Below are 16,812 nucleotides of genomic sequence, written 5' to 3'. Positions count from 1 at the left end.
AGATGAAGCAATTTAATAAATTTTCACACTGAATTCTGTGCATACCACAATTTTTACCTGAAAATGAAATATGTTGCCAAAACATGCTTAAATTGAAATAATACTAGTTAGTTGTTATAAAACAAAATATTGTGTTAATCTTATAAATTATGAGATATAGGGTACCTGATATATTTTTCAGTTCTTCTCTCCAAGCATCTATTGCCATGGTATGCTTTCCTCCAAGACTGAAATGTTCACCTGTTAATAATAAAACAATATTTTTTTGTTAAATCTAAATTTAGGCTTCGGCAAAAGTTAACAAAATTGGTAGTACTATAAACCAATTTATTTTTGCAGATACCCATTTTTGCATTTCAGAAAATCAATTTAAATTTCCCTGCTTTTTATTTCTGTGACTTGCACTCTGTCTAACACCAATAGATTTTCTTCTATGACTATTACATTTGACTTATCAGTTCTGTAATTTTGTAATAAAGAAACTTATTTGCAGCAATTTAATTCACAATTTGTTCTTCATGATGAAATTAGCTAAAAATAATCCCCTGTGAAAACAAGTTCGTTTATAGTATATGAAGAATAATGCAATTCAATATGAAGACAAAATGAAAACGTGACTTGAGAAATAATTCTGATGTTTTTAGTTTTTTTTAAATGTTATTTGTGTAGATTATGGAGTACCAATATCAAAATTTTCAAGGACAGAAATTTTATTGAAACAGATGGCAGAAAATGCTTTGTTTTCATCATGGAAATTAGCTACAGTACCAGTCCACATAAAATTCATGCACTGCCTATGGTAAAGTGATTCATGGTATAGAAAAACCCACCAAACAAACAATGCTTTTTCAATCTACATATCCTATATTTTCACATAACGACAGTCCTTTCTGTATTCAGATCTGTACTTTGAGAAAATCATAAATTTATCTCCCACTAAAATCAACCAAATCAAACAAAATCAAGAACAATAACTCTTGCAAAGTGCCAAATCATGTACAATTTGTATAATTTTTATCTCAAAAGTGTAACAATTAAATGAAAAGTGAAGACTGATTATGTGGTCTATAGCTGTTTCTGAACAAGAAATAAAAACAAGTTTGGTAGGTTTTTGACATGTATAAATCAGCTCCCGTCTGATCTTTATACAGATTGCCACTTAAATATAACATATGATGGTGATGAAATAAACCTTGAAATTATGGAGTAACTATCGATCTGATGTTTGACATTTCAAGCAAAAAAAAACACCATAATAAAAAAAAAATATGTCTGTTTCAAATGAAGACATTTGTATGTTTTTTTCAAAAATTCATAAAGACATTGTTAAATTGTTTTATTTCCGTATTCTAATATTAAAGAAAGAAACAACAGCTTAAATTACTTGTTTGCCCTCTTATCTTTTTTTACTAGAAACTTCACCAAATCAACAGAATTAATATTGATAAGTTTCTGAATTTTTAAATAATTTTTAAACAATAGCCAAATAAGAAAAAAAAACAATAATTGTTACTGAAGTTTTTAACAACAGATAAAAACTGCCAATCGTTTCCATAAATATTTTATACATCTTAACCAAACTAAATAAATTCCTAAAACCATGTGTACGCACAAAACCCAATTAAGTGCATAATGTACAGAGACAAAAATCCACTCGGTGCATGGCATCAGTCACTTTATTCAAGTTATCAGTTATTATATTAATGCAATTTTTCTGTGCATTGTCAATATTCTTTAGGCAGCGTTTTACGTTTCTGAAAGTTGGCATTAATTTTCTAGGAAAATAGTTCAAGTTACCAGAAATAAATACTTTACTTTTCCAGAAAAATAATCAGGGAACACCTGCTGAATTAAAGCAAAGTCATAACAAAAATGAATTAAATACTTATTAAGTTAAAGTCATCATTAACATGAATTAAAATGTATGTTTAAAAGTCACCACAAATCAGATATATCTTGACACGAGTTCACATGAAATTCATGACAAGTTTCACAAAAAGCCAATGAGAAAAGTGAATGTTAAATTTCACAAAAGTATTTTCCCAATTCAGTTGAAATTTATATTGGAATCCAGACAATTCATTTTTAAGCAAGTTTTATCAGTGTAAAAGATGTAACAAACACAAAACATTAAGTAACAAGTTTTTTTTCTAGTTCAGATATACAGTGTGGTGCAAAACAAACATCTGTAGCTAACCCCAATCCCAAATCATCTTACAAATAATAAAAAATTCTTCAACCAAATTCGAACTGGCAGATAGCGGCCATGTCTGATTCAAAAATTCTGTAATAAATATGTAAAACAAGTTTCTTTTATTTAAACATTAAATAATTTTCATTACTGTGTCCGGAAGGTTGTTTAACATACAGTGCTTATTAATCTACAAGTATCTCATGCTCTATGCATGTAAACATGTTCCAAAAATTATCACTTAGGAGTTTCCATATTAACACATAGAAACTGTCATACCTTACAGTATGTGTACAGGTTTTATAAAGAACAAAGATTTCTGACATTAAAAAGATTCAACAAAGATAAAATAACAGCATACAGAATCTGTTAAGATACTTCTGAAGGCTATCTCTACAGACCATAACAAATACAATGACAAAGTTGTGCACTTTATAATTTTAAGTTATGAAGTTTTTTGCATATTCTATTGATTCTTTTAGATATCACTTACTGGTGCTCTTCTTATAAAACTAATCTTTCATAACTAATTAACTTTACACCCCAAGCAATTGAAAAAACAGGAATACCTAATGTTTCAATATTAGAACAATTATTCTACGTATTTTGGGAAAAGTTATAACATATGTTTTCATATGTTTAAAAACTTACAGAAATATATAATTAGGACCAATGTGGAAATATAAGTTTTCTTGTGTGCATAAAAACAGAAAAAAAAACAATACTTCTTTCGTATACACATTTTGTACACATATTGTACAAAGTTCCATGAAAAGTACATAATAACCATTTGACTTTTTATTCACTTGTTTCTTCATGAAATAATTAGTTTAGTTATAAACATGATTTTTTATGAGTTTTTCATGTTAGTTCATATGTCCTTAAATACCAAACAACCAGCACAAATACAGATAGATGGAAATAATCTGAGTAACACAACATCATTCTCATACCTTGGAAGCATAGTTACATCAGATGGTGGTGCGGACAAAGACATAAATGCCAGACTAAGTAAAGCTATGGGTGCTTTCATCAACCTCCAAAGCATATGGAAAACAAATGACATAAGTAGAAAGACAAAAATAAAAATCTATAACAGCTGCGTTCTGTCTGTACTACTCTATGGGGCAGAATGCTGGAGAATGACAGAGAAAGATATATGCAGACTTTCGAGTTTCCACAATGGATGCCTCAGAAAGATCATGAGGATTTTCTGGCCAAATAAGATTACCAACGTAGAATTACATGAAAAAACAAATACAGACGATATGAGAACTTTACTTGTAAAGCGAAGATGGAAATGGATTGGGCATGTGCTACGAAAACCAGCCAACAACTAAGGTAGCACTTAGATGGACACCAGAAGGGAAGAGGAAACCTGGTCGACCAAAAAACACCTGGTGAAGAATTGTGGAAAAGGAAATGAGAGATCACAGCCTAACTTGGGGAGATTGGAGAAAACTGCTCAAGACAGAGAAAAATGGAGAAGTCTAGTAGTTGCCCTATGTGCCCCCGTGCATAACAAGGACTAGAGAGAGAGAGTTTTTTTAAGCTGATTACATATGATTTTCATGAGTTTTTCATGTAGATTTACATAGTTCTAATCAGGTGAAAAACATATTTTTTCCAATTTTTTCTGTATAGAAACAACCAATTTTGAATATTGTTTGTGGTAATATGTTTAATTTATATTCTATTTATTCAATGATATGCATACTAGGGAAGAGTAACACCTTACTCCTAGAGATTCAGTGGCTGTAAACCTTATGCTAATATGATGAAAATTATCCTATAGTCCTTTTTCATTTTCCTGACTTTGACTCTTTTTTTCATAATTTTAAGCAAAGGGAAGTAACTTTCTACATTTCTGTCGTTCACTGTCAAATTGGAGCAATGGACAGAAGTAGACTTCAAATTCAAATATTCAATTCACTAGAGCCATTCGCGTTTTCATTTAAGCAAAATGTTTTTATAAGAATTGAAAGTAATAAATTACTATTTTAGACTGAAAATTCAAATAAGACAGGAGAAAATTCCACAAATTGCAGATAAATCTCACATTCTTACATGGGCAGGTAAGCAGGAGAATGATGAATTTGTCACGAAATATCTTGAGGTCCCTGCTGAAAGCTTAAGACTTAACACCTATGGCTAACAGGATACACTACTTACCTTGAGTAATTCTAGGTGTACGTGGACTAGGTACACTTCCATCACTTTGTTTGATGTTTTGTTCTACAGCAAACATGAGATTCATCAGTTGCTCCTTCTCTTTACCAGAGGTAGGGGTCTGTTGTAAGTATTTCTGATAATGTATTAAAGATCTGTACAATAACTTCCAGCTACCACAAAGCCTACAAAAAAAAATAGGAAATAAGTGAAAAGTATACACATCATTTTAACTGCAATGCACCAAATACATTTAACTTACATGCTAAAAGCATGAAATTGATTTATTAGTGAGAAGTTTTCATTTCAAATCATATTCATATAGTACTCAAAGTAGTCATCACTTTATCAATGATAAAAATATTGGAGGTACATTTAGAAACACAATCAGAAACACATGAAAAATGGTGAAATGAAAACAAGAACGTTCTACAATTATATAATAAAAGACCATAATAATTCATTCTTCTGAATCCATTTTTTATAAAGAGAAACATACCTATTCCCAGGTAATTGTTTTACATGTCTAGGGGAGACAATTCCAGATAACTGTTCAACAGCAGCATAGTCCACTTCATTGGTTCTTGGGTGTGACCTTGGTGACAGATTTGTCACAACAGCTGGTTGATATGCATGTTTCTGATCTGATCGTGATTCCAAAGGTAATCCTGAGTAAATCTCATCCCCATGGGTCCAGGTGTAAACTTTGTTCAACATTTCCTCAGTAAATTTTAACAATGCATAGCATCCTGACAGTGTCTTAAGTCTTGGATCAGTTCTTTGTAATTCTGTACTTGTTAACACTAGATTGACGGTGTCATATGCTAACTTAAGAGAAACTGGCATCAGATGTTTGTTAATGATGTCAAATCTAAGAAGTTCCATGGCACGTTTATATGTTGTTATGACACTAAACAAACGTGGATTCTGAGCAGCTACAGATACATTTCTGTGATGGGAAAGAATAGTATCAATATCCCTACATTCTAACAGAATTGTAAATAGCTTGATAAAATTATGAGAGACTTGTTTTGATATTTTATCTATATCAGTCTGCCATGAATCTGTATATGATGTAGCTAATTTCCATGATGAAAACAAAGCATTTTCTGCCATCTCCATATGTTTCAATAAAATTTCTATCCTTGAAAGTCCACTGAAGTCCCCTGAATCCAAAACAGAGAGACCTGCCTCTGAAAATTCTATTTTACCAGCATTCAAACCTGTATACGGATCCTCATGGTCTAAAAAGCTGTTATCACTATCAAGATCTTGTCCATGGTCATCTTCAAACTTAAAATGTCTTCTTTTACTTCCAGATCTGGCTGATATGTCATCTGAAAATAATAATCGAAGATTTCAGAATTTCAGTGCTTTATACAAAATGTTTTACCTTGATGTAACAACATGTAACTTATTCATGTTTGTAAAAGTGATTCTAGACAGAAAGGTTTTAATCTTTCAATTTGTGTCTGATGTGCTATGATTTGCATACACCCTCAAAGTTTTACTTTTATTCTTAATTTAGAAACAGTTACAGACCACATAAACATTTTTAGTTTTTTTATTTGGTTGTTGCACTTATGAGATAAAAATAAAAATTGTACAATGTACATGAAACAAGATGACTGATCGGTTTCCTCCAAAGTAAAGATCTGTATGTAGAAAAGAGTACAGTTACCGTACATAGAAATATGATGTACATGTATGTAGATTGAAAAAGCATAGTTTGGTGAGTTTTTCTGCAATATGAATCAACTCTACCATTGTCCATGTCTGAATTTTATATAAATTGGTAGATAAGTGCAATAGTATAAGTACAGGATATTGACTGTACCTCTTTCAGAAGGTAACCTGAAAGCATCAGTCAAGGTCACATCAAGGTTAGCCATTTCAGATATCTCTTTCAAATGTTTGGCAGATGACAGTACAAATTTCTTCATCATTCTGATACAAGTAACATCTGCTCTGAGCTGTACCACTGTCACCATGAACCCGTCTGAGAAGAGAACAATTGGAAGGTTTGGATGGGTGGAGATGGAGAACTTCTGAGCTTGTGGACTGGAATGTACTAAGTCTTCTTCTCCTCTAAAACAGAAAATTGATATTGGTCATATAGTAACAAAATGGTGGCAATTACACTTATGTATTAGTTGCTTCAAGGATAAAACATGAATCTAACTCTATAAATATGTTTTTTTTTACATCTTCATATCCAAAATTAAATTCATAAGTTTTATATATATTAAGTATTTTGATGTTGTTATTGTAATCTCTAATAACTCTTTAATGAGTGGCTAATGTATTTTTATAAAAGACCATTAGGTAAGACTTTAATAAAGTATTTCTAAGTCATCATATGTGATATTTACCTGACAATAATGAGAGGATGAATGGGTAGAAAATGTGATGGTCCCATGTCCATGGACTGCCCAATCAACTGAATAATCAGAGGTTCTCCTAATCGTGTTAGTAAACAGATGCATCCATTGTTAATGGAACATGCTAAAAATAGGTTGTCACATGTCCATTCCATGTCTGATATCCAAAAATCCCTGTAAGAAATAAAACTACATGTTTTTAAGTTTGAAGTAAAATGAAATCTTAATTGCTTTTTTAAATATGAAAAAAAATATTTGTAACTTTCAGCCTGGATATTTGAATATCAGTTGCAAAACATGTAAGACAAATATCTTTCAGAAAAATTTCTACTTCTTCAGCATGATTATTGATACCTTCCTGACTGTGTATAGGGATCCCTACATCCACATCCCTTTAGACTAACAGGGAGTACTGTGTCACATAATGGTGATGCAAACAGGATACCAGTATGTAAAGGATTCTCCTGATTGGCTGCAACAGCTATCACCTGGCCATTATTTGCATATTTTGCAACAAATGAACCTTGGGTATAGACTGGTTTACAGCTTGGGTGTATCAGCTTCAGAGGGTACTGGATAACAGTCCATTCTACATTCACTGGTGGAAGACTAGAATAGAAAATGAATGATTTTTTTTTACAAAGGAGATCTTTTAAAGCATGATATTGAATCACAAAAAAAAATAAAATACAAAAATATCACATTAAACGAAGTGCACAAAGGTAAAAAGGCAAATTAATAGTTTATTTGTATGTGATTAATACTTCTAACCAGTACATTAAAGGCAACAAAATCACCCCTGAGTCTAGCTTGTCAGCTGTATTTATATTATAAATTTAGGATATGATATTGATTTAATAAATTTGGTTTCTATGACAAATACCACAAATAAATAAACTTCATTGGTTAAAAAAAACAAGCTGACTGTTATGCTTCATTAAATGAGTGATTTTACTGCATTTGCTAATAATATAAACTGTTAGCATAAATTAAAAGGAAGGAATGGTCAAAAACTAAAGCATAATGTTACTAATATATAGCTAGTATTTCAGATACGTAAGTAAAAGTTAATATTTTACTATCTACCTTAATATTTATTTCTTTAATTTAGTCAATTAAAATTAACACACAAAAAATTCAAAGTTCAAATGGTGTGAAGCAGTGAAAGATAAAAACAAAATGTGCTATAAAATTCAAACACAGAAAACATGCATATGTTATAAACACAAAAGTAACACAAAAATCTACTTAAATGAAAAGAATCAAAGCCAAAAACTCTATATTTATCACTAACACCTAACACAGTCAAAGTCATGTAATATGTGCAACAGAGAACTAATTATGTGTGTTAGTAAAACAATGCTCCCCCTAAATGTAAACCTGAACTAAAACGTGCATATTAGATAATTCACTTCTAATACATATTCTGATAACTCAGTGTTATCCAAACCTCATAGATTCTGAATTTTCACTTTGTAGAGTATTGCCTGGAATTATTATGCTGCCAAAAGACATCACAATACAAGTATATATAGCTATAACACATGGTGAAGGCAAGGAAAATAGTGAATGTTAATTAAAGCTGAATTAAGAACATAATTTAAGCTGAATTAAGAACATAATTAAAGCTGAATTAAGAACATAATTTAAGCTGAATTAAGAACATAATTAAAGCTGAATTAAGAACAGTCTAAAGGAAGAAACAATAGTTGATACTAATTTATATTTGAGTGTTCTATTTTTGTAGTTCATTGTACAAATGAGTAACTTAAGCATTCAAAAAGCTTTCTGCAAAGTTAGAAAATTTATTCAGTGGAACTTTTAAATAAAACTGTTCAAGTAGCTTCTTTGCTTTTCTTATGATACACTTTGACTACATGTTTATGACACTGCAATATGTACATAAGTACCAGTAATTTGTTTTACAAATAAATTCAAAGCTTACATTGTCATGTTATTTACACTGAACCACTTTTATAAAATACCATCTTTCACTAAACTTTACCAAAAAAAAAAACAATATCTAAATAAATTCGAATAAAATATGATAATAGAAAAAAAACAACCATTGATATTTTCAGTTGTAAATAGCAGATCGTAACTGAGATTTCTAAATATGTTGCAGTCAAACAATAAACAAGTTAGTTAGTGACTTAGGTGGCCTTCAGATTTATTTTTAAATAACAACTAAACAACTCAGTTTGGAAATATGAATGTGTTAATGAAGGGTGTGAACAAGAGAAATATTAAAATCGTAAAGAGAAAACTGATAAAAGGGGAGACAAATCAACAGAAACATTAATCAAGGAAGAGATACTTATTAAAGGGAGATAAGTCAGAGTAAACATCACACTGTAGTTTATAAAATTCCATGTGGAAGTCCCTCTATAAACCAAACCGTATTTAATCACATTTCCTAACAAGATAATTTATTTAATGACGGAAATAATTTAAACAAAGGCTTTCTTTATTATAAATAAATTGTGCAGGCTTTCAAATACATGTATCATATATCCAATGATATTCAAGAACAAGAGAAATCTTTTAATAATCATGTTCTGTAGTCTTCTTTCAAAAATAATCAAAATGCATTTGATGAATGTTGCTTACTTTACACCCTTACCCTTACCCATCATTTTCCCTTCCCAAAAGTACTGCACTACCTAAGTAGAAGGTGAGGACAATTGTTAAGACAGTTTGTTACATTCACTAATCATATGTCAACCTATGACTTTCTGAAATAATGACACCACTTGAGTAGAAAATATAGAATTGTGTGAATAACGCTTACAACATGTAGAAGTTGTATGCCAAGTGACATCATCTGATGTGTGCTTTAACACAACCTAGTTCATTGCTTAAAATATGATTTCTCACATTAAGTATATGTATATTTTGTATATATTTCATTTTATCAATTTCCATCAAGCCGTCTTTAAAAGATTTTAAAGATTAAGATAAACTTCACTCTCAGTCACAAATATCACTGATATATATATATTCACTTTTTCACACCAGAATTTGTCTCTGAATGACCTTTTAACATAAGAGAAACAATACAATTTTACATTATTCCATCATTTCAATTGAAGGAGAGTTGAGTATGAAAACAACAGGAAAATAGATTGTTTTCTACACTGGCACAAAACAAATGTGGATATATCTATTCCTGCACTATATAAAAGTATCAATTTGAATGCACTTTCTAGTACTTATGTAAGACTTGTAAAAAATATGATACAATATGAAATTGACCTTGAATCAAATGGGGAAGAGGCCACTTAAAAAAAAATGATAATAAAATTCTTCTTACTTACAATGAGTTCACTGTGACCTCTGACTTGTTGAACTGGAATAATCCAAGGTAAATGTAAATAACAGTTTGGATAAATGATTTCATATATTGAACTTGTAACAATGGAGCTTAAAACATTGGGAAATTCAAGTTCAACGAGGTCATAGGTCATGGTCAACCTACTGTAAGTAAAGTATGTCTCAAGTTATGTAGTCAGATATTTATTTGTTATCAAAGATCACCAGGTTTAAAAAGTAAAACAAGTGATGCTATGTTTGTTACCGTTTTTTATCATCTGTGTTAAAGCTGAGTAAGACAGTTACAATACTGATTCCTTTGTCTTTGTTGAAAACAAATGAGATTTGGCTGCAGTATCCCAAGTTCTGTAACATTCAATAAAATGATAAAAGTTATTTTTCATATAATAAAAATAATAATAAGAAGATCACAGAAGGTGTTGCACCCCTTGCAATATGAAAATAAGGCATTGGACATTGACTTTGAAAAGGGAAAATAGATTTCTCTAAAGGCATCATGTACCAAGTAAAACTTCCAACATCATAGGAGAATGTTAGTTCTGGTGCATTCAGAGGGATGTTACAGATGGACAGAGTACAGATAGTAATATTACTATATTTATTTACACCTTAATTGACAAGCAGATTATAAAAGTAACAATGCTATCCACAGGAATATTGCAACTGCTTTTAATCAACAAATTAGCATATACTGTCATAGAAAAGTAGTAAAAAATCTTATTTTCAATGATTTTTTTAAGAATGAAATAGTAGTAAAATTTGAGCTAAAGATAACTTAACAAGTTTTATGAATTGAGATAACGTTAAACCAGAAAATTAAAAGCATTCTCATTATATCAAAGTTTTATCTATCAAATTATACATCATGACACTCTATTACCTGATGGGTAAAGAATACTCCTTCCACACAAAATTCTGGGCAATCATCATGTTTAGGTATGCCAGCCTCTTGGGGAACAGTAACTAGGTTCCAGGTTCCTCTAACTTCTGGTACCCTAGATTCCAGTACAGATTCTACTTGGTCCCTGTTCCAGATGTAGATATGTGTAGTTCCAAGTATAACAATAATGTGCTCACAATCTTCTGATGAAAAGATAGCACTTTTGCCTATAATAACAAAACGTAGTTAACTAAATCATTTTAGTAATATCTCAATATAATTAGATCAAATCTTCTTTTCTATCATCTTGCAAAATCATACAGAAATATGTATTTTCAATGAGCAAATAGTTTTTGAAATAATGTAAACAAATCATCTTTAAATTATATAAAAAGAATATTTGACAGTAAGATATATATATGGTAAAATTAAAACCATTTGTTTTAAAAAGTCTTTCTGGGGGGTGATAATTGGCAGAAAAAGTAATGGGAATTGAAGTTTTTTTAATATTGAAAGAAAAAAAGTTAGGTGACCCCCAATTTACTTTTTGAAATATGAAAGAGTAATCAAGGGAACCAAGGTTATAGCGGTAATCAAAAGAATGTAATCCAGGGACAAAGACCAGACATGGAAAACAGACATACATAACAAAGAACATAAAGTAACTAAAATCATACATACAAAGTAACAAAAGTAAATGAGCAACTCGGACTCCACTAAAAACTGGGAGCATGGACCAGGTGCACCGGTAGGGTAAGCTTTTCTAGATCACCCGCCGAGTTGCTCATAAAAAGTCAAGTCCGGGGTAGACAAACGAGGAAAGGAAAACTATGACCCGTTGAAAAAAATGTCATATGAGTGTTCTTTATATAAATTTTTAAGGCAATCTATGTACCAGTTTATAATATCTTGTGAAAGTCAAAAAAAGCATGGAATCTATATAAAGTGTTTTAAAAAATCATCTACAATAAGGCTCATTTATATTCAAATTATATTTGGTGACGTGTTTTTTATTTCAAAATTTTACAGTATGTTACTTCAAAAAATTGTGTAAAAATTTAAACTTGCATTATTAATCCCTTTTTGATCCTGCAAGCATTTTACTCAACATTTGTAGAAAATGATAAATCAAAATAATGTTATTTCTGAATTTAAAGTACCACATCATTTATAACTTTCTTGTCATATTTTTAAGGGAATGATGCTCTTTAGGGAAAAAAGGAACAGTATGCAAATTTTCAGAGAATATATGATATATTGGTATAGACAAAATACATATGAACAACATAAAGTAAATATCAAAATAAAAATGATTATGATGTTAGATGGGCTATGGGAGTATAATGCAGAGTCCTGTCTTCAACCATCTGTGGAATAGGGTGTGCAAGTCTTGTTCTAGTTTCATTTTCTTTACCAAAATTACCAATGTAGAACATATTGAAATCCAACTACCAATCAGCATTTTGTTCACTTCCAGCATATCGAAACCCTGTGTAATAATGCAAAATCTTCTATTTTATATTTTTCTTAAAACCTTTATCAAGTAGAAATAGATATTTGTCATTTCTTATCAGTATTTTTTACACAAAAAGATATTTGCCCTTAACACTCAAGTCAGTGATCTCTAAATGACAAATCTCCATGCCTTTAAATGGTAGACTAGGACCTATCCTAGTGTTTGTTTGTTTGTTGGGTTTAACGTCCGAGCAGCAATATTTCAGCTATATTCAGACGATGAACATGAAATGGATGATAAAATGAAGATGAAATGAAAAAGGGATGGGACACAAGGACAATGGGGTCAATAAATTTTGATTGCCACTGGAAATAGGGAGAGGTGGGTAGGGTCGGGCAGTTTAGCCTCCTGTGGCGGAGCCCTATGGTTCCTACACCGGGAGAATACCATAGTAGGGTTCTTTAACATGCGAGGAACGTGGCATCTTTCCCAACACGGTGCACCACTATGGCCTATTCTTTTAACACCCGGACCTGCACGGGGCCCTATCCTAGTGAAATCACAGTCACAAAACGAGACTTACATACCCTATTCAAACTGTTGAAAACAAGAGCAGATAATAGTTTACCATGAACAAAATCCTCTTGTGAAATAATGGTTTCAAGGCCATGAATGGATTTAAGAATATCTTGGTCTTTGTGCCATAAAAACACTTTTCCATTCTTCAGTAAGCCAACAACATAGCGTCCTAAAAATAGATATAAAACCTAAATGATATATCATGTTGATACGTGTTATAAACAAAATAAATAAATTTATGCTTTAATAGGACATTTACTGTACTTTAACATTTCAAAAATGTGTTTACTGACTTCAGTTAAATATCCTGTTTTTGTGATGTTAATTTTGGTATATGCTATATATGTGTACAGAAATTATCTACAGCTTTATGCTTTATTCACAAATATAAGTTACATATTAATACCATTTTTTGTCTTTGTAATTATCTCTGCATTATCAAGCAAGGGAGACAACTTATTTATTTTCCGCTTGGTGTTTCCTGAAGGAACATACAACACACTTAATCTGTGGGACTGATTATCAAGAAGCAGCAGGCTTTCTTTCTCCTTTTAAAATATAAAATTCATATATTCATAAAATTGCTATTTTACCCAAATAATAAAAAGGGAGAACTTCAAAGATTAACCTAGTTCATTATATTTATAAACACATATCTATCAAATGCATTTATGAGGTACAGTTTACTAATTGACTAATACTTGAGTGTAAACAGTAAAAAGACAATGTGTAGAACTCAAATTAAGAAATTACTACATCTAAAAAAATTTGATTCTAGTAAAATATTGATGCTATTCATTGATACTAGTCCTATAAAATACATGCACTTACAACCTCCAAATAAATAATGTTTGTTGCAACTTTATACCAGCCCATTATTTATGACCCAAAACTTGGCATTGAATTAAGAGCCTTCAATGTGGTCTGCATTTATCAGTGTACTCTGGAAAACATCTGTATCTAAAAAAAAATTCTACCTCTCCGACCCAAAATATCTTTGGCCATGGTTTCTTCCTTTTGATGTTAGTTGAGGCTAACACTTCAAGCTCTAACTTCATCTTCAATCTTTTAAGCACATTTTGGTGACTACCTGTAGAAAATTAATCCTTAAAAGTAAAACATCTAGAACTTACTGAAGAAACCTATGACTCAAAAATATAATTTTTGTTGGTATAAATTGCCAGTCCCTCTTACCTAAGATAATTTGAGGGAATAATCCAAAAGAAGCATATAATGCATTCCCCACACACTCCATCAAAGTTTAGCTTAATCAAATTTTCAAAGATGACTCATCCTTATTGTAGCTCTCAGATGTCCTGTAAATTTTAAGAATAAAGTCTTGTATGAAAATTCTTCTTTATACCCAAATAATCCATTTGTGACCTATATTCACCAGATGCTGCAGCCACTTTGATTAAATTCAAAGCCTTATCACATAATGTAATAGATCTTGTGAGTTGAGTTCCTGAGTGTATTTATCGCTTCTTTGCATTATGTTGTATGTAGGCATTAGTAAAGAAATTATTTCAATTTTTTTGGTTTAAATTGAAGGTCAATTTATTTTGATGATTTTTACAATCACTTTTTTTTTTTTAATTTCATCAGTGAAGTTATAGGAAAACATCTTCAGTGAGTGATTTTCCTTACCATTTTAACAATTTTTTTTTTTAATTTAGCTTTGTTCTACATGTATTTTAAACAGTGTATATAATGTTTTGCAAAAACATAGGCCACACAGAAATGGGTTCCATGATTGTAACAAAGTTAAGTTCTTATGTATAACTGCAAAGACATGTACACCAGTATATTTGTCTTATAGGAACAAAGCATCAGTGACATCCTGCATATGTTGATTCTTTGTATTAACTTTGTAAATGACTCAAATTCTGTCTGTCAAGAGTGGAGTACTTCAGTAGTGAGCTATGCAGTTAGGATGTGATTGAACTTTTAATGCAGATGCACATCATTTTTTATAAGAGGTCTAGTATATTTCTGTTGCTTGTGATATCAGCAATATAACGGTGCGTTATCAATGAAGTGAAATGTAATTTGAGTACAATAGCTCTGTCCCTCGTAGGCAAAGCCTAAATCATATTATCTTATTAGGATCACCTGTACTTGGCGATCACAATACATGTATTCAAGTCTTGCCAACAATAAATGTATACAATTATTGTATGTGTACTTTTTGCATAAAAATTGTGTATGTTAAAAAAAAAATAAATAAGATAATGCTATAATTATTCCAAATTATAATTTTAATGTTTTTGGGACAATTTTTTAGTAAGGCTTATGTTTATGTAAGTAAATACTATTAGAAATTAGCAGTTTTTGTAATATAAATTCAATGACTAAACAAAAATACAATTTAACGATGGTAGTCTAATGTGTTATATCAATATCACTTCATTAAAGGGAAAGACCACCTTTGCATTAAGTTGGGCTCTTATGATAAACCATACCCACTTAAACAAAAACAAATAACCTTTAATGCAAAATGCGCTTTTATAAAATGCTCAAGGCTATGCAAAGTTTGAAATCCTTGAAATATAAGGGGATAGCCATCTTGCAGAACTCTCCTATCTGAAGGAAGATGATAGCCAGATTTTAATGATTTTTACCAATAGCTTCCAATTGGCGTCACTAAGTCAGTTTGGTACTGATACAAGTACTGCAAATAATATGTAAACAAAGAATATTCCGTAAATATTTCTACGATCATGTTTATCTTATCACCATAACACGATGACTTGTCAAGCTTATGATTGCACGAATGATAAAAGAGAAATGTTCTAGAAGTTTTTTCTACCAGCAACATGAACATTCTTCGAAAGTAGCCATATGATTTTCCTTACAATTATTAGTCATCTGGCTACAAATCCCATTGTTTGTCGATGATGTCTGACATTTGCTTATACATGTTGTGCCTCAATCTCTTCTTCTATTCATTTTGGGTTGAAATTGTAGGGGAAAAGTCCCAAATTTGCGATTTCTTCAGGCATCGTAGTCAATTACCTATTTACTTTCACTTTACAAACCGAATTTGTGACATCATAGTTCAACCGGTCATGGTGGCGCTCATAGGCATGGGAAATTCAAATTTCCTAATTATAAATCTCGATTTATTAATTAAGAAAAGAAAATTAAGTTGTTCCAATTGAATTTTTATGAATATTTAACAGATTACGTTCGATATTTATGACGTTCACAACAACATGGTCTTTCCCTTTAAAAATGTCTTTTTTTTTTCCTACACTGTCACTGATTGACTGAAATTGATAAAAATTGTGATTTTATGTCAGTTAAATATGCAGTGAATGAATTACAAAATGTAAAACATTAAATATGAAAGACAGATAGATTTTACATGCTTCTTATTCATATTAAATCAACAGTGCTGTCATTGACAGAAGAACAAAAAACATACATCTCTCGATCTTGTCACTGCTTGTTCGGAATCACCGCTGTAAACAAAGAGCAGATAACTCTTTGATATAGTGAAAAATTCAGTATCTGGCTTACGATCCCGACTTCAACAATGACTGTCATAAATATAGCTTATTAACTATTTATAGATATGAAAGTCGTAATATAATACAACGAAACTGTAGTAACTGACCAGGTTAATAACAATCTGTTTGTATGGATGTTTATATATATGTTTATATATATATATGTGTGTGAGTGTGTGTGTGTGTGTAGCAAAGAGTCGTCACATTCTGAGACGTTATATATGTGTGTGTGTGTGTGTGTGTGCGCGCGCTTAAATACTAATTGTCTTAAAAGGTAACCAATATTGTGACCCCGCCAGCGACATCATCAT

At 30.9% G+C, this 16,812-nt stretch overlaps 1 protein-coding gene across 4 annotated transcripts in view; it reads right to left on the bottom strand.

The window, feature by feature from the left end:
- The window catches only part of LOC148629065 (uncharacterized), a 40,995-nt gene extending 24,388 nt beyond the window's left edge, over positions 1 to 16,607 (bottom strand). Inside the window, exons 1-14 of one of the 4 annotated variants that reach the window (XM_088543218.1) lie at positions 16,417 to 16,607; positions 13,967 to 14,079; positions 13,396 to 13,537; positions 13,039 to 13,158; positions 10,955 to 11,181; positions 10,319 to 10,419; positions 8,192 to 8,242; positions 7,096 to 7,350; positions 6,733 to 6,915; positions 6,198 to 6,448; positions 4,860 to 5,697; positions 4,364 to 4,545; positions 2,219 to 2,284; positions 166 to 240 (exon numbers count right to left, since the gene is read on the bottom strand). In XM_088543218.1, coding sequence (XP_088399344.1) covers positions 166 to 240; positions 2,219 to 2,284; positions 4,364 to 4,545; positions 4,860 to 5,697; positions 6,198 to 6,448; positions 6,733 to 6,915; positions 7,096 to 7,350; positions 8,192 to 8,242; positions 10,319 to 10,419; positions 10,955 to 11,181; positions 13,039 to 13,158; positions 13,396 to 13,537; positions 13,967 to 14,047 — 2,572 coding nt within the window. In that variant the 5' untranslated portion in view covers positions 14,048 to 14,079; positions 16,417 to 16,607. The remainder of the gene's footprint in view (positions 1 to 165; positions 241 to 2,218; positions 2,285 to 4,363; positions 4,546 to 4,859; positions 5,698 to 6,197; positions 6,449 to 6,732; positions 6,916 to 7,095; positions 7,351 to 8,191; positions 8,243 to 10,318; positions 10,420 to 10,954; positions 11,182 to 13,038; positions 13,159 to 13,395; positions 13,538 to 13,966; positions 14,080 to 16,416) is intronic. The other 3 variants (XM_088543215.1, XM_088543230.1, XM_088543223.1) reach the window with 3 other exon arrangements.
- Positions 16,608 to 16,812: the final 205 nt, after the last annotated feature.

The sequence above is a fragment of the Perna viridis genome, chromosome 1 (genome assembly GCF_037379345.1).
Source record: "Perna viridis isolate PV_CMFRI_1.1 ecotype Kerala chromosome 1, ASM3737934v1, whole genome shotgun sequence".
In the NCBI taxonomy this organism is placed as follows: Eukaryota; Metazoa; Mollusca; class Bivalvia; order Mytilida; family Mytilidae; genus Perna; species Perna viridis.
Note: the sequence above shows the minus strand (reverse complement) of the source record. Positions and strands in the feature narration are given on the sequence as shown.